This window comes from Capsicum annuum, chromosome 6 (assembly GCF_002878395.1).
Source record: "Capsicum annuum cultivar UCD-10X-F1 chromosome 6, UCD10Xv1.1, whole genome shotgun sequence".
Lineage (NCBI taxonomy): Eukaryota > Viridiplantae > Streptophyta > Magnoliopsida > Solanales > Solanaceae > Capsicum > Capsicum annuum.
The window spans coordinates 223,956,506-223,975,463 of record NC_061116.1 but is presented as its reverse complement, the minus strand read 5'-3'; the positions used below and the strand labels follow the sequence as shown (position 1 = coordinate 223,975,463).

General features: G+C 30.2%; 1 protein-coding gene across 1 annotated transcript; it reads right to left on the bottom strand.

Moving 5' to 3' along the window:
• Nucleotides 1-12,586: 12,586 nt before the first annotated feature.
• LOC107875467 (gibberellin 2-beta-dioxygenase 8) lies at nucleotides 12,587-18,522 on the bottom strand. The gene is made up of 3 exons (XM_016722199.2): nucleotides 17,535-18,522; nucleotides 14,198-14,498; nucleotides 12,587-12,957 (listed from the first exon to the last, which is right to left on the bottom strand). Exons 1-3 carry the CDS (start codon nucleotides 18,299-18,301, stop codon nucleotides 12,721-12,723), a joined length of 1,305 nt encoding a protein of 434 aa, XP_016577685.2. The 5' UTR covers nucleotides 18,302-18,522; the 3' UTR covers nucleotides 12,587-12,720.
• Nucleotides 18,523-18,958: the final 436 nt, after the last annotated feature.

The following is an 18,958-nucleotide window of genomic DNA, read 5'->3' as shown; positions in this document are numbered from 1 at the left end:
GGATTTTGTAAAGTATAGGATCTTTGTACTTGAGGTGTTTGGAATTGTGAAGGTAGCCTTTGGTCAAGTGAGTTTGGAACTTGGGGGTTTGAATTTTGTGGAGATTTTGGTGGACATAGTCTATCAAACGTCGCTTTAATTCTAATCATGTCACCCCTCATTGCATCCATATCACCCTTCATATCTCTTCTCAAGGCATCATGACTATCTTCCATTCTTTTAGCAAAGTCTCGACCCAAGGACTCAATTCGAGCCATCAACGCTCCAATTGCATCATTTCTCAATGGTTGGGAAGTAGTACCTTCTAATTTCATGGAAAATGTAACTAAAAACTGCAAAAAATAGCAAGCAAAACAACCTACAAAATGACCAAACAAGTTAGTTCAAAAAGGCCTCACCACACTCACACTCGGATCTTACCTCACACTTGGTCTCACAAGTGTTGAAAACTTGACAATACTTGGCAAGTGAATGAGTGGTGAATATGCTTTGGTCCGAAATTGATTTTTGTTTGATATGACTCAAATAAAATGATGCACGGACTTGAACCAACAAATTACTACGAATTAAAAATGAGAAAAGTACATAAAAATTGAAGACACGAAATAATCGAACTCTAATCTAATTACCAAACTAGTAGGTACTTACTGGTTTGCTAATTAGTGAAAGAACAACAAAATTGAAACTAGAAACAACAATTAGAAACTAGGAAATCTAATCTAGAACTTAATTCGGTTGGTCACTAGAGTGATGATGTGGCAGCTTGTAATTGGACGTCACTTTTCAAAATTTTCAAATCTCAATTCACTTATTTCGGCCAAACACACTTAGGAGAAGAAGAAATTTTGTTTGGGAGGGAAAAATTGAAGGTTTGGAGCCCTTTTGGAGCTTCAAATGAATTCAAAATGGATTGGACCCCCTTTGTACTTTCAATTGTACTTTGATATTCCCTTTGTCCCCTCTTCTTTTGGAAGATTGTGAATATGCTAGGGAATATTCTTTGTACAGACAACTTTCACCGTCTCTTTCTTTCTTTTTGTGGATCAAACTAGGACTTTGAATATTCTTCTTCAATAAGTTTTGAAGATGATGAAGAACAATATGAATATCCAAGAGTTGACCAAGGTTTGACCACTATACAAATAAACCCTAAATTCAATTTTTCTTTTAGATCTAGATTCCCTTTGCTAAGACAAGCCCAAATATCAACAAATCAGCCACAAACACGCCACAAAATGATATGCACCACGAGATCCCACCTCAAAAAGCTTCAAACAAAGCACAACAATGGTGGATCTAGCTAAAAAACAACCAAATCTTGTTTCAAATATAGACTATAGACTCCGTAAGTGCTAGGGAACAAGAATCTAGCACTTGAAACCAACAAAACAATACAAAAACATATAGCTCTAAGATTAAAAAATCTGCCTAAACACAAAAATGGGTTTACAATTTTTTTGTGAGATTTTTGATTTTCTACACTTTTTTTTATTGAGATTTTCTTAGATCCAAGACTTAGGGTTGTAGGAACAACCCTAAATAAGGCTTTGATACCAAATAATAGCCTAAAGAAAATCTAAAACACGAAATTGACACTAGATATGCAAAAATCAGCAAGCACACAAAGAGAAAACAACACTTAGAAAGGAGATGAAGAAGAAAGATTGCATAAATATAAAGATAGTAGAGTGACCCTTACTTTCACTAGATGATTAACAAAAGGAGATGCATCAAATCTCCAATCACACCTCACAAATAAAATTTCAAGCCACTCTCTTAGGTAGACACAAAGAGAGTCACCTTCCCCAAGCACCAACCTTTCTTGCCAATTTGTCAACACAAGTGAAATCCATCACTTAGTGTAAACCCTAATTTCAGATTCTCTCTCTAAGAGAGGAAGAAAACTATAACTAAAGAGTATCTCTCAATAATTTCATCAAAGTCTAATGAAAAGAGAAGCAAAATGGTCTATTTATACTATTACATACCAAATGACAAAACTACCCTTAATGAGCTAAGGGAATTGGGCGCCTCTTGAGTGTTTCCTTGGAGTGAAAAATGTCTTCATTAACCTTCACTTGAGGCGCCTATTGAGTGCATAAGTTTCCCTCCTTCCTTTTCTTGACCAAGACTTCAAAATGCTTCAAAATACTTCAAAAAGTCTTCAATTGCTCTTAATGCTCATTGTGCTTGTATCAAATATGTGCGCTCCTGAAGTAGCAATATGATGAAAGAGGTTATAAGATATATAAGCTATCATAATTTGATAGGCTTAAGACACGATTATATTCCATTCTTGGGGAATGAGAATTTTGATTATTATAAGCACAGATCCATTCCCTGGGGTGAATGTGATAATATTTAGTGAAGCTTATTAATATAAACGTGTACTTGATTGTGATGGTATGGCAATTCACCTCCGAAAGAGGCAGAATAGATGAGATGAGTTATTTTGAAATCTACTTTTGAAGTAGTAAATCTAAAATTTATTCATATAATAGTAAATCTGAAATTTACTAAACCAAAAACAAATATCATGGTAAACTTGGAGTTTACTACATTAAAAGTTCATAAGTTGACATGAACGATTGCGATATTCCGAAGATGTGCATACTGAGTATTGAACATATATTGAAGAATTAGAAAATTCTTCATGAACTTTAATGTTGCTTGTTCTCATGATAAGTTGGTTGGGCCAACTAATTTTAGGATTGGATCCCTCAAAATCTGAAAAGAATAAAAGGTGAATAAGGGCCCGTTCACCTATCATGTGATATGTTGAAAAGATGCATCAATAAGATGATCACATGTACATTCATAGTTAACCTACGTTTGACATTCATAAAGTTACTTGTTCAATATAAATTGAGCATAATTTTCAGATTGTGTAATCAAGATAATTCATCTTGATGATGATGGTTTAATATTGAATGCCTTTCATAAATAACTGAATCATTACTAATGAGAACAAAGTTTCATGTATTGGTATGAAATATGATATGTTGCATACAATAGCACTTGTATGCATTAGACCAATAAATTATGATTATTTCTTCTCTTTCAATTGGTTTAAGATCGGGAACCAACAATTCCATCTAATAGTTTTGATGTGCAGTATTCGATTCATAAATATACCATGATGCACAAAGATGGATCCATCAAAGAAGATGGAGGATATATGCGAGCTTTCCTAAAATAAGGGGGAGATTATAAGCAGCTATGAAGTCTGTTAGAAATTATCATAGGATCTTCATTTAAAAGATAATTCAAGTCAAATGTCGAAAGCATCTGATATTAAGCTGCAAGTGCTCCTATTTTGTGTCCTTAAAGGATAAAGTCTATGCATGCGTGAAGCATGATAGACCAATTGGTTCCAAATGAAATAATCCTTACAAAGGATAAGGAGCGAATAATCATGATAAGAAGGCAATGTGCTCTTGAAGAGCCTACAACATAACACATCATAAAACCTTATGAGAGGTTTAGGTACCTGAAAATAATGAAGTGATAAGATCTCAAAATGTTATGTCACATTGTGAACCGATACAAAATAAGAAATCGTCGACGATATCTTTGATATAATATTGGCGCAATATTATAAAAGATTATGAGGATCTGAATTCTACGTTAATTTAAGCATGCTGACGTAGAAATATTTATCAAGTGACCTGAAAGGATGCATTTTGGTAAACGTAAAACTTATTTGATTTGCAGTCCACACACTTGAAGATGTCACACTTGACATGTTGGATATTGTTACTTGACAAACATCCATATGAAAATCCCTAAAGGATTCAAAATGCCTGAAGCATACAAAGTTTCTGGAAAACTTTTTATTATCCTCATAAGATATAATTTGATGATTTTAGTATCATTGAAATTCTTGGAGAGTTTTCAAAAGCAATAGTGTATTTGCTTAAATTAGAAACATGCAAAAATTGAATAAGGATCCATTCCGACCTCAAGAAAAGAATGAGGAACTCCTTGGTTATAAAATATCATATCTTAGTGCAATTGATGCACTAATGTATCTTGCAAATACTACAAAGCCTGATATAACCTTTTTTTTAGTTAATTTGTTAGCAAGTTTGCAGTCTCGATCTTATTGGTCATGCTGATTTTGGATAGTTATCTGACCTACATAAAGCTCGATCTCAAATAGGATATATGTTCATATGTGGTGGTACTGCAATATTTTGGAGATATACAAAGCAGTCTATCGTAGCCATTTCATCGAATCATGCTGAGATAATAGCTATTCATGAAGCAAACCGAGAATGTGTATGGTTGAGGTCCTTGATACATCTCATTCGATAAAAATATGGTGTGAAATATAACAATCTACCCACAATTTAATAAGAAGATAGTGCAACATACAGTGCACATCTTAATGGAGAATTCATCAAAGGAGATAGAACGAAGCACACTTCATCAAAGTTTTTCTATACACATGAGCCAAAAAAATAATGATGATATTAACGTGTAACAGATTCGTTCAAATGACAATGTGACTAATTTATTCACCAAGTCTTCTCCAATTGCAACTTTCAAGAAGAGGGTGCACAAGATCGGGATGCAAACGCTCAAGGATGTTCTCATTAGGGGGAGTTAATACGCGTTGTACTCTTTTTTCCTTACGAGGTTTTGTCACACTGAATTTTCCTTGTAAGGTTTTTAATGAGGCAGCCTATATGCGTATTGTTAGTAATGTGTACTCTTTTTCCTTCATTAGAATTTTTTTTCCACTGGGTTTTTTCTAGTAAGGTTTTAACGAGGCACACTATCTATTAATTAGATATTCAAAGGGGAGTGTTATAAATATACCATATATAGTGAATGTCTATTTTACCATATATAGTGAATACCTACTTTACCATATATTGTGTATGTCTATTTATGGAAAAGTTACAAACCCCAAGGTTAGTTTTTCCTTATAAATAAAGGGTTTTCCATCATTGTAATTCATCCCTCACGAGCAAAAAATAAGAATTACTCTCTCTATTCTCTCTAATCTTCTTCTTTGTTCTTTATTGTTTTATAACACACCTTAAGTTTTGGGAAATCACCTCTCTAGGGTTGGGTAATGAAATTTGGGATTTTTAGACCTAAAATACTGCTGAAGCTGATTTAAATACCACCAGAATTTTCGCTACAGCGAAATCCCTTTTTAGTCCGGACATTGCTCAGTAAAATAGTCATAAGTTTTTACTTCGAATTCGTATTGAGGAACGATTTGTTGCATTGGAAATAGGATTCAGAGATCTTTGATTTGATAGGTAATGGGACCCCTAACTCCTTATATTCTATGAGATATGATCGTTTGAAGTTGGCCCTAATATAAACCAATATCGAAACTGTATCGGAAATGAAGTTTTATACTTAACTTTAGGGCTGTTCAAATTCAAACCATAACCGTTAACCCAACCGCAAAATTATTTTATTGGCTAATTAGTAATGGGTTATCAAATTAATGGTTGGAGACGGATTACTAATTTTCTGATCGGATAAACTGTTAACCCATTAAGAATTATTATAATTATATTTTTACTCCTAGATATATAAGTATCTTTTGTCAATCCAACATATAAAACTCCATTTATTATTTTATTCACTACTTAGTTTAGAAAATAACATGTCACTTCTTGTGACATCTAACCATAAAGTGCAGTCAGACTCCCTAAAATGTAAAGAAAATCTGAAATTAATTCTTAAATCAAAACATAAAATTATTTTTGACAACACAAAGGACCGCAATTAAAATGAAACAACCCAAATGTGTCCTTCACAAAGTTTGATATATAACATAAAAATTCAAATAATATTAAAGTTTTAATTTTTTTTTTGTCAATCCAGTAGTTAAAAATGTTTCTACATACATTTTAGGTCTAGAAGAAAATTCTTATTTGATTCTATGTTTTAACCTATTAAATAACTACACAAACAATATTCAAGAAACCTAAAAGATTGATAAATAGATCAATCATAGTAAACAAACAACTTAGTCGGTGAAGAAATGGAGGAACTACCAATAATCGCTTCATATTTCATCAATAATCGCTTCATATTTCATTCTCTCTTAAATTTATCCATTACACCATTCGATAACCGTCCGTTAATTGCTAATCCGATACCGAACCAACCATTATCTTATTGGGTGACTAGCGGATTAGTATATTTAAAACCGATAATCAATAAGCCGAACCGCTAAGTATAATTATCCAACCGATAAACAACCCTACTTAACTTTGTGTTAGGGATATTGTACGACCTTAATTCATATCTAATAACATTCAACTAAAGTATTGATATTATCACTCGTGAATAATTAAATTCATCGAGATTGAGTCTATCTAGACACATCCAAAGGCTAAAATTTCGCAGGAAAGTTTGAGGTGACCTAATAAATAAAATATTGACTATTTTGGATACAAGTTAATATTGAGGAATGAAAATTAAGAATTTTCATAAATTTATTATGAATAATTTAGTAACGACGAAATGAGTCGTTACATATTAGCTAGCTCACATGCATCATAATTATATGAATTGATACGATTTGCGAGTTAAATTTCTTACTAATCCACTAGCTCGTTACTCTGGAGTTTGGACTATATTAGACCAGTCTTCATTTCTAATACATAAATACGTATACTTGAAGTATATTTTGGTATTCTTTAAATAAATGCTTATGTGTATCACCCTTTAAATTTAAGCTTTTATATATTTTTCACCGTGATTTAAATTACAGAATTATAAGCTTAAGTAGAGTAGGAAAATAATTTTGTGGTAGATCAATATATTCGTGAGTGAAACTGTTAAAGTGAAAGAAGAAAGCATGAAATGGTTGAGCCAATGCACCCCCCATTAACCGTCCGATAATTATTAATGCGAACCGAACCAATCGATATATAACTGATTGGGTAGTGGATTAGTATATTTAAAAGCCGATATTCAATAATTTAAATTGTTCAACATATTTATCCGTCTGATCCGCCCGATAAGCAGCCCTACTCTCCATCTTAAATTATCTTGTGTATTTTCTTAAAATAGATAGCTCCAAATTATTTATTACTTTAAAAGTTCAAGATAATTATGTATTCATTTTATCATTCATGCAGAATTTATAAACATCTCAATTATGTGTGATGTTATACTTTATAATTATTGAAATTCAATCAAGGATAACATAATTAAAATTCATCCTAGTAATACTTCTTGTGTCTCAAAATAAGTGTTGCTATTACTCATTTCAGGCCTCTTAAAAAAGATGAATATATACAAAATACTTATATTTATTAAGTTATCTTTATTTATTTTACATTTCTTGAAAATCAATCACTATTAAAAAGTTTTTTTTAAAAGAAATATAATACTTCATCCGTCTCATTATATATATCGTCATTTCCCTTATAATTCGTCCCAAAATGAATGTCATTTTTTTTATTTGGTAACTATTTAATTGTAACATCCCTATTTTATTCTTAGTGGATTCAACTTTATAAGAAAAAATAATTAAAAAATAAGCTTTAAGAGAAGCAATTTTGTAAACTATACAAATTATTATTTATTTCTTAAATTTTGTGTCCGATCAAATAACAGAGAAAGTAGTTCATTAGTATTGAAGTATTTGAAAAGGAGGAATTACTTTTTTAATGCTGAGATGATGCACGTTTGTCAATAATAAATGGAAGAAATCAAATCGATGTAACAAATGTGGGAGAAATTTTTGTCTCCCATAATTAAGGCAAGTTACGTGAGGTCACTGATTGTGATAGTGGATTATTTGGCGGACCCTCACTTCACAGCGGAGTTTATTAATTACTTCCTCCGTTTCATAGTAAATGAAATATTACATTTTGACATACAGATTAAGAAAAAAATATTAAAGACATAAATTTAACATAAATTTTTATTTTTACCCCCCCAAAAAAAAAAGTTGACCTTCTAATACCTTTTTAAAAGTTAATTGGTTGTCAAATTATAAGGGTAAATTTGAAAAAAAATTTAATGATTCACTTATTTTGAAACACCAATAAATACCTCAATAATTCACTTATTTCGAAACGAAAGGAGTACTATTATTAGACAGATTTTATTATTCAATTAAGCAGATGAATTTTTTTTGGTCCCGCAAGAATTTTAGTAGCTTAATTGATAAATTATAATTTCTCTTGTTTTATATATTAAGTAAATTCTAGCTTTTTTGTGTGTGTGTGTGTTAAGCAAATTTGGAAAAGGCTTTCGATTAACTTTGTATGAAAAATTCTATCTTTTTAGTCCTAAGTGACTCGTAGATTGTGGTGAACTTTCGAGGAAAAGAGATCAAGCATCGAAGTATGAGTGGATCAAGTTGTCTTTATTCAATATAATTATTGAAAGGTTTAATTATTATACTTTTTTTAGTCCATATTAGTAAATTTTTGAGGTATGACACACCCCTTGAAAAGACCTTTTTAGAACATAAAATAAAGACTAATTTCCCCTATTATCTTTTTTATCATAGCATTTTATTTTTCTAGAAAATATAAAATAGTTAAAAACTTGGGAAGGGTAAATAAGGAAATTTTCATTCTCAAAACTCACTTATTTTGAATTATAAAAAGTTTCTCAATAATTCACTTAAACACAGCTCCGTAAAGGTTAATATTCAAAGATGGGTTTTGAATGATTCATTTTTGGTTTACTTTTTTACCAAATCATCCACCAAAACTCATATTAGTTCACGTTACTTGAGTCAACACTATATAACTCTTTTTCGTTTTTTTGGTAATCAAGATTACTACTAGTATATATTAAAACAGTACAGGGACGCATTTGAAGGCATTATTACAAGCACAGACGTTCGAGGTACTAGGTGCAGAACTAACTTAGTGCGTTATAAACCTGGGGAAGTGGGATTGGGTTGGGGTTTATTGACACTAAATTGTTCCCTATCTATGTCTAGTAGTTTCAGTACAAAGGGAGGAGTTGTGAAGCAAAATGTTATGTCACTTTTCATAATTGATGCGCCAAAATTTGTCAAACTATCTGCTATCATGTTGGACTCCTTGTACACGTGATAGATAGGTGGATCATGGAATAGCTTTAGAAAAGACCTGCAATTGTCAATTATATGTGAGTAGACTGGTAGTGGGTGGAATAGAAAGCATGGCACATTAGAAAATTAAAAGGATCAGATTTGTTTCTATACTCCCAAAAATAAGCTGGTTCTTTTTATATATATTCATTCTACTTAAATTTTCTAGGTAACACCTACGTGACATTAGAATGAGTAATCAATCAGCATGGAGAAAATGTAAAGAATTTTAAAAAAGCAGTACATTCAATTTTGGTGTGACCTAGAGGATAAACCCCATGTGAACTTGTAATGGAAATTTTTGTATATGGTTAGTTAAAATTGATAGGTGGGAATTGTCTTTTGGCAACTATAATAGGAGATACAAATTAGGCTACAACAAATTATCAGTTCCTTTTCCCCCTTGTCATCATTATGATATTTCTCCTGCCAACTTTTAGTATGTTTTGTAAGGCATAATGTATTTTGAGTATGAGTTTTAACTTTTTAACTCAGTTGATGAGTAAATATTTTAATTTTAAAGACCTCAATTTAGATAGTTTAATTTGATATCAACTGACAATAAACATTCAAATTAGCTTTTGTTGCGTCTTATAGACACCCAATTTTGGCGTGACAAATATATATATTTCGAAGATGTCTGGGTGATCATTTAATAATTTGGAGTAGCCAAATGACACAATAAAAATGAATTGATGTGTCTAAATATACATTCTCAAAATTAGAGTGCTTATGTTTTAGTTGAAACCAAATTTGTGTCTGTTTATCTCTTTTGGAATCCATTGGAATTGAGAGATCCACCTATAATGATGTTCTAAAAGCTCATAATTAAAATATATATGATGTATAATTGAAGTAAATGTGATATAAATATTTCATTCTATTCAAGTTCCTTTTTCAGCGGCACGAATCTAGGGTTTAAATTTCGACATAAACGATTGCTTTGACATATTTAATGAGACGATTTACGTCAATTACAAACTTCAATTGTGATTCGTTTTAGCTTTAAAGTTAAAAAGATTCTTATAGTTTTACGTGATCGGTCCAAAAATATAAAATTCATACGATTAATCTAAATTCACATCATAGAATATCAACTCTAAAAATTTTATCTTGAATTTCATGCTCGAATTTCTCAAACTCAAAATATCTAATTAAAAATAAATGAACCTTTATCATTCTACCACATGTTTCTTAATGGAAACTTTAATTATGTTTGATTGGTCACAATCATTTTTTGTACTACTTGTTTGACAACTTAGAAAGTTAAAATTTCATTTTGACGTACCATGATTGCTGACAATGCCACATGCCCAGTTGGGTAAAATATGTGCAGAGTTCTATTGTTATTATTACAAAACTAGAAAATAATTGGTTTCGTAAATATTTACTTTTTAGAAAATTATTTTTCATAGTACCAATCATCCTAATATATACCATTAAAAAATGCGGTGCGGCCGATGAGACTGCTCCTCCCTTAACTAGAGGTCTTAGGTTTGAGCCCTGTGTAAGAAAAAATCATTGGTAGGGAGCGCTTCCCCCGAATGGGCCCTACCGGCACAAATTCGAATTAGTTGAGCTCTAATGCGGGTATCGAACACCGAATTAAAAACAAAAATAATCATCCTAATATATAACGAACTCCTGCTAAAGAAGAAACTCAAAAATAAGTTGTTGTACACAATTTCTGTGAAAGCAAGAGCTATTTATTGAGAGGAGTAATAAATAAAATGCTTTCTGCACGCCTTTATATAAGTGATCTTTTTGAATCGTAATTTTATTTTTAAATAAGTGTATGTTTATACTTAAGAATACTTGATTATAATCTTCACATGCCTTGAGTTTAAATATAATAATCAATGTCAACTCAAAAAGAAATAAAATTTATTCAGGGTAAAATTATATTTAATTTTCTAGAAGTGAATAATTTATTAAAGAGCATGCCCAAGTCAAATGAAACTTATTTAAGAATGGTGTGAGTAGTTTAGTACTATGATTACTACCCCGTTCGCTTTTACTTGTCACATTTTGACTTGACACATTTATTAAGAAAATAGTACTGTAATTATTAACATGACTATTTTAACATAGTTAATTGATGATTACTATTGTGTCTTGAAATTAATTTAGAAAACAAATAATTTACTAAGGATAAAATAAGAAAAAAAATATTTTTCCTTAATACGTTGAAAATGTCAAATAAAAAATTAATTAAAAAATTAGGTGGAAGAAGTATTAAATAGTTAATCAAGCCCACTCATGGACCACGTAGATTTCAAGCTCAAGGGAATCATCGGAATAAATGATTATTTCCAATGATTAAGTTACGTTTATTTGTATATCGTGTGAAGATTGATGTGTCTAACTCTAATCCATTTTTATATAAATTGAAAATGAGAAAGGTATAATTACACCTAAATACAAGTGAAAAGAACCAGTTATTAGTACTATCTTTTTTAATTTTCAATTAGTAGTTGATATTTATATTGAAATCTGATAAATTTAAATTCGTGTCGAAATATCCCACTATATAGAAAAATCCCTCCATATAAAAGGTCACTCCATACCCATGGAACCACTTGTTCATAAATATATTCACTATAAAGCCATTTAGGTTATCTATCAAACATCCCAAATTTTCTCATTCATGCGTTTTATATTAAGATAATTTCGAATAAGTGTGATTTTATTATATGCATGCATTTCATACTTTCTTACGCATGCATTATGCATACATAATTGAGTCAAAAGCAGTGAATTTTCCTGATCAGATTTTTTTATTTTTTTTTTCACTTTCTTGCATATTTGATTAAGGATGAAGGAATTTTCCCAATCAAATTTTTTTTTGGCTTGTTACTACTATGTTAGAGGCTGCAAGTATTCACTAACAATTTGCAAGTTAAAGCCTCTGGTTTAAACTTTAAAACAAGCCTTTTATTCTGTGTTTCATGAAGAATTACTTGTCATATTTTGTGATCATGATAAAAATTATGTGAATGTATTTGTTGTTCATCTTCGTTTAGTAGATTGTTTTGTCATCAAGTATATTTTTGGGCCCGAAAAATATAGCTTTAAAATTTAGTCAAATTAACTTTCAAAAAATAAAGTATGACAAGAAAAAATTAACAGAAAATATAAAATTGCTGACTTTATTTTAAACATCATCCCTAAAGTGGCTATGTAGAATACTAATGGGCTACTTTTAGTAGCAGCTCAAAGAGGGCCTTGAGAACCCAACAAGAAGTGTGGTCCAAAGATACCATATTTTACTTGCTCAAATGAATGGATATGAAGTTTAAAGAAAGAACGAGATTCTTTTTTAAAAAAAAAAAAAAAAAAAAAACTATGATAGTGTTTCTTAAAGATGTGACATATGTGAGGAAGAAGTTTAAAATTAAATAAATTTTAAATTTATACAAGTATTATTATTATTATTTTCTTAAAACAAATTAAAGAGAGAGAATATAATATAAGGAAACCGAGTTAAAAGAAATAATTAGGGAAGGAATATAACTAGAGAAAAAAAATATTTGAACCAAAGTTAAATTAGTTCCTTGTACAAGTTACAGTCAGCTAATTAATTAATTAATTGTTTCACCATTTTTCTTCTCTTTTTTTTTTCCTATCAAATAAACATAACTTAACTAAGAGTTTTGATGGGTAGTAAATTTGAATTTTTGGAGACCAGTCTTAAGCCCTACTGTTTTCAAATCATGCTGAACTTGTGCTCGAAAATCTGCGTAGCTGAAAGGGTTGTACTTTGTGCTTCGTATGATAGTACCTTCTTCAGGGAACACAAAATAACCAATTGATATTCTCTCCTTGTTTTTGTTCACCTTCACTCCATGTTTCACACTCGTATACCTATCATCACTCATTGCCTGCAATTTTTCCAATCCAAACACAACTCAATAAGAGTTTATATATGTTAAGTTTATAATATTTTCTTGTAGTTATATTTACCTACAATAGTATATATTCATTCATGTTATTATGCATGATATGTTACTAATCAGGGCAAAAATTAGTATAACATTATAGGTGTGGATTTAAACGAATGTATCTTTAATTGAGATTTTGTATTTATATTAGGAAATTTTTATTAAATATATATAAGAAAATTTAATTACAAGTTAGTAACTAAAACGAGCTATTGATTGTTGACGATTTCAAAGGTCATAAACTATATAATCGGATCCGGCCGATGATAATTAAAGTAGAAATAATAAAATGAAAACCTACAATTATCAGTTAAATTTCTGTTATAAAAAATATATTTGTCAGGGTGAAAACCTAGTGTTGGGTAAGTTACATTTGCTATAAACCAAAAATGTAATATTATATGGTCATTACTCACTTGTTAATGTAAGTTTTGCCCTTAATCAATAAAAAAGTGACTAGAATGGTTGGTACGATTCTCTTTCTAAATAATTTTAAGGAAAATATTACTATATGACACAAAAGAATGTACTATAAGTTAAAACTGTCAGTTCACTAAATTGTACTATAATAAGAAAAAGATTTAATTAATGTTATCATGGTTGGTAAACTCTTTTTAAGGAAAATTATATGATAAAAAAGACTACGTATATGTTAAAATGGCAGTCCACTAAATTGTAGGAATATAATACTATAATTGATGAATAGATAAATTAATGAGATCATGGTTGGTAATATTAGATCTCTATCTTATTTTTTACGATTAAAAAGCCTATGCAAGTTGCAATTAGAAAAATAAAATAAAAATTGCTAGTATCAACCAATTTACCTAATCATAAGATCCAAAGGTTTAAATTTCAATGTAGGAAAAAAGCTAAAAGATCTCTTTACATTTATCTAAGCTTTAGTGAGGACAAAGTTATTCGCATACTTGTGCTAATCAGAGATAGCTAATGAGCAGAGGCGGAGCTGACATATAATGAATCTCCTTCATCAAAAAATCATATTATTTATATATGATTAAAATTATATTTTATGTATATATAGTAGACGTTGAACCTACTTCGATTAAGTCGTGTGTGCATTTTTAAATCCTTTTAATAAAAATCTTGACTCCACCCAGATATATATCAACATTATATAAAAGAAAAAAGGACTAAATTAAATGAAATTAGTAGTTACCTGCAACATGTCACCAATATTGACAATAAGAGTATTGGGAATAGGATTAACATCAAACCATTGATGATCTTTGTAAACTTGAAGACCTCCAACATCATCTTGGTGGATTATAGAAAGTACTGAACTATCTGTGTGTATATCAATGCCCCACGTTCGTTCTGGCTCAAAGCATCTAGGGTAACGATATACCCTTAATATACCAGTGTCTATTGACAGATAATTAGACTGGAATGGTCCCAAAATCTTGAATATTTCTGTAGCCACCCTAGCTTGCTCCTTCCCATATTCTTCCAGCAAGCATCTATTATTAAGAGCCAAATAAAAAGCATATATAGTTAGCGTAACGAATACTTTTTCTATGCACATACAGGTTAGTGAGTAAGTTGTTATTCGTGTATATGTTAAATCCTGCATGAATGATAGACTTTTATTTATTACGTTTTGCTTTTTGAGCGTCGTCAAAACTCAAAATGCACGGATATATTTAGGGAGAGTGCCGATTTTAGTACTTCTTGAATTTCAGTTTATGCGATACTAAATCTATTTATAACTAATTAACTTTACGCTTATCATTTTGTCTTTAGTGATGAGAAGCTTTATGTTTACTTAAATAGTAGTATGACATATCTTTAGTCAAAAGTTTCGGATATTTTATGTCCGCACAAATATTCAAAACAATAAAAATCAAACATTTAATTTCTTCTATTAATTTGTAATAATTCAAAATATATCATACAAATTGAATTTTTTTTATATGAAAACAGGAAAGGAAAATGCTCTCAAATGTATCTAAATTTTGACGAAATTTATTGTAACGCGTCTGAACTTTGCAGGAGTCTTATGACCCCCCTAGAACTTTGCGGGAGTTCCATGACCCCCTCCTAGACTATTTATTATTAGCTTATTTTATTGACATTTATTTGCCCTAAATTCTTTTTAGAATTTTTTATTTTTTTATTAACTTATAAATATCACTAAAATATACTAATTAATAGTCCAGCAAAATTATAGGACCTCCACAAAATTTAAATATGTTGTTATAAATTTCACTAAAGTTTGAATAAATATTGAACATTTTCCCCAAATAGGAACTAGGTTGCCCCCAACTAGACGTAACATATATATAGTAAGGACAATGGAATCGACAAATCTAGAGAAATCCTACGTCAGAATACATCAAATATCATGAAAGCAGAGATGATAGAATTCATAAAAGGTTGACGATGTATATATATATACTAAAATTAGACCGCACAAGCTTTATTGGTTAGATATTTTGATCAGCATATAACATAAAGACGAATAGGAAAGTGAGGAGACATCCATCGTTATTTTTCTACCATTTTAATTTAGCATGATGGTAAAAATAATTTTAGAACTTGTTATGCGCCCCATATAACAAGGGCTCGTTTGGTTCAACGACAAGTTATACAAAAGTTAGTTATGTTAAAATTAGTTATATTAAATATTATTATTTTTTATAATTGATTGTTTAATAATATATAAATTATTTCAACATTTTCTTTATTTTTTATTTTAAATTGGGGGTAGGGGAAGAGGAATGGGGAAGGGGGATTACAATGTGAGGAATCGAACCTTCACCAAGAAGGTGAGAGTTCAGGTAACTAACCAACTAAATTACTATTTCAGCATTAGTAATCAAATAAGGAATAAGGTCGTACAAAACTTTTATTTTTTTCAGATCAAGAGTATCTATGCTTAATGCTTATTCATCATATGAAGCGATACCTAATAATAAACTCAGTATAATTTCACAAATAAATTTTAGATAATAGTATATATAAGATTATGAATCGTGGTATATAAATTATTACAATATTAGTAATCAAATAAGGAATAAGATCGTATAAAATTCTTATTATTTCGGATCAAAATTATCTATATTTATTCATCATATGAAAGGATACCTAATATCAAATTCAGTATAATTTTACAAATAAATTTTAAATAATATATACAAATATTATCTCTATCTTCATAAAATTAAAAAAAAAAATCATATATTTTCAATAGATCCTTGACTCAAAAATAAATCACATAAAAATGAAATAGAAAGCCTCATTGTGGAGTAGTCGGCCGACAAAAGGTTAGTATAAAGAAATGGACATCGATTGATGCCCTAAGCAATTTCATATACAATTAATTAGTTAATTATTATTATTATTATTATTATTATTATTATTATTTTGTCCAGTATCCACAGTTAGAAAATTTTGGTTCCATTCACGAGGGTCATTGTCTCTGTCTTTTTCCTTGTCGAAAACGGACGGTAATTGTGACACGCCATAATTAAAAGTTTGGAAATATACACTAGAGTAAGTTTCATCTACATTAATTTAAAAAAAATAAATTAATAATAATAATAATAATAATAATAATAATATCACGAAACCAGCAATTGCCACTTTAACCAGGGGCGGAGGATACCACCATTAAAGCTACGAGTTCAGTTTAGTAACTTAATGACTTGTTTTAATTTGAGACGATATTTAAAAAAAATAAAAAATATTTTTAAATTTCGTGATCTTAAACTAAAATTATGCTAAATATATTAGAATAATCTTTAATCTTATGATTTTAAACATGTCATGTAAAAATTTAAAATTAAGTATTGGCAAAAAAAAAAATTATTCTTTTTTAAAGAGCGGGAGTATATCTTTACGGCGGAGCTCTGAAGAATGTGTAAAATTTCTTCTTAATTGCATTAAAAGTGTAAATATAGTATTTGCAATTGTTAATAGGTTAATTCTTGATTGCATTAAAAGTGTAAATATAGTATTTACAATTGTTAACATTTAACCTATTGACATTTTAAAACTTTTCGGCGAACGGTGTTTACCGAAGCACTCTTCAGCTAAAACGGCGCCGCAAAGGGAGATACGTTAAAGAAAATTAAGAAATATATATAAATATTAAATTTTGAACATTATAATTCGAACGATCATTAATATTAACGGCATTATAAACTAAATAAACTTGATTTTAATTAGTTGAATAACTAATAGTCTTAACATCTCCCTCCATCATTGAAAAGTCTCCACTGATTTAACTAACTGTCAACTTGATCAATTATTCCACATGCTGCCTATTTATTGGTAGGCTTTGAATTGTCTAGAAGTCTCATTCACATATTTCGAAATATCCAAAAAGCAATGATAACGAAAACATATTCAGTAAATTATAGGAAAATTATAGCATGCACATTGCACACACCTTATCAATAAGAGAGGTTGTTTCTGAAAGGCTTCGGCTTAAGTGGTGCTAATATCAAAAACCAACAACTCAAAAGGAGAAGATGAAGGAAAGTGAATATAACCTGAAAGTTTCGAGCAATAAATCTTGATAATGGACATTTGATAATTGAGTCAAAGAAACATTGAATCCTTCTATCCATTGTAGGCTTTGGTTATTAGTATTTTCTTGTGGATCATTGTTTTGTGCTGCTAATAGTGCGGCTCCAGAGGGTGTTAGAGCAGGGGTACCCCAAAAATAGGATATTGGATTGACATTATTGTTGCTTGGCTTCGAACCTTCCCCAGACTCCACGCATATACCGGGCTGCCCTTTACTATTGTTGCTTGGGTTGCCACTTGAAAATAAGCTCATTTTAGTTTCATAGGGCAATGAAAAGAGCTTTTTAGCATATTCTTCAATTTGGTTCAATAAGGTAACTTGAATTCCATGGTTCACCAAACGAAACAACCCCCAATCTCTACAAGCTTGACAAATATTATTCTTGTCGTCGTCGTCAACGTCTTGATATTTTGTTGTCGTTATGATGTTGGTGGTGGTGCATTTGAAATAGTCAATAACAGGAATATCATCAGAGTTGAATAAAAGTGGCTCTGTTTCATCAGAGTTGGATTCTTGAATTGAGGGGCTGTTTGGTGGTGGACGAAATAATGGAGGGTAGGACTCAAAGTTAGAAGATTTGGACATATTTGTTGTTCTTCTTCTTCTTCTTTCCCACTTTGGCCAACTTAATAGCATAGCATCAAATAGATATTTTATAGGCTTATTTTGGAACTTAGAATGTGGTTTTATAGGTGGAAATACCCTTTCAGTTTTGACAAGGGGCGTCATCTAACACTGCTTTATTTCGTAGGCAGTTGTTTGTAATAGCTATGCAAGTAATGCAGAGAATATTCTTTTAAATATTGTATATGTAGTATCGTATACAATATACACAATATTGTATATTGTATATGTAGGTAGTATCATTTTGGACGCTCGCGTTTTATTTTTTTGGCAATAATATGTATATAAACACTTATATTTGATCTTAGGTGAAGGTAAACACTCTATTTTTGAGATCGAGTGTACCATCTAGACCCTTCAAGTTGGTCTCAACTAACAACTAAACAGCCCAACATGTTTCTCCATATCTTGTGGACACACGATATTAATGTGACATATAAATTTTAAATATTTTTAGATAATCATTTTATTTTAATTATGCAATTATCGTAGAGATAAATTAAGATATCTAGCTATATTATATAATATTTGAAATTGAAATGTTTATATTTTAACTGAGCCGAAATTTTAGTGTTCGTGTATATATTAGGCAAATAAATATTTTTGTAGATAGTTAAATCTTCCTGCTGAATGCCGGCTTCAATCTTCATTTGCCCTGGAGGCTGGATCCTTAAGCACCTCTAATTTGAACCATTCAAATACTCACACGTTTTCCTCGAAACCATTAACCATTTTTTGGTTTTTTGGCAGTGATTTGCAGTG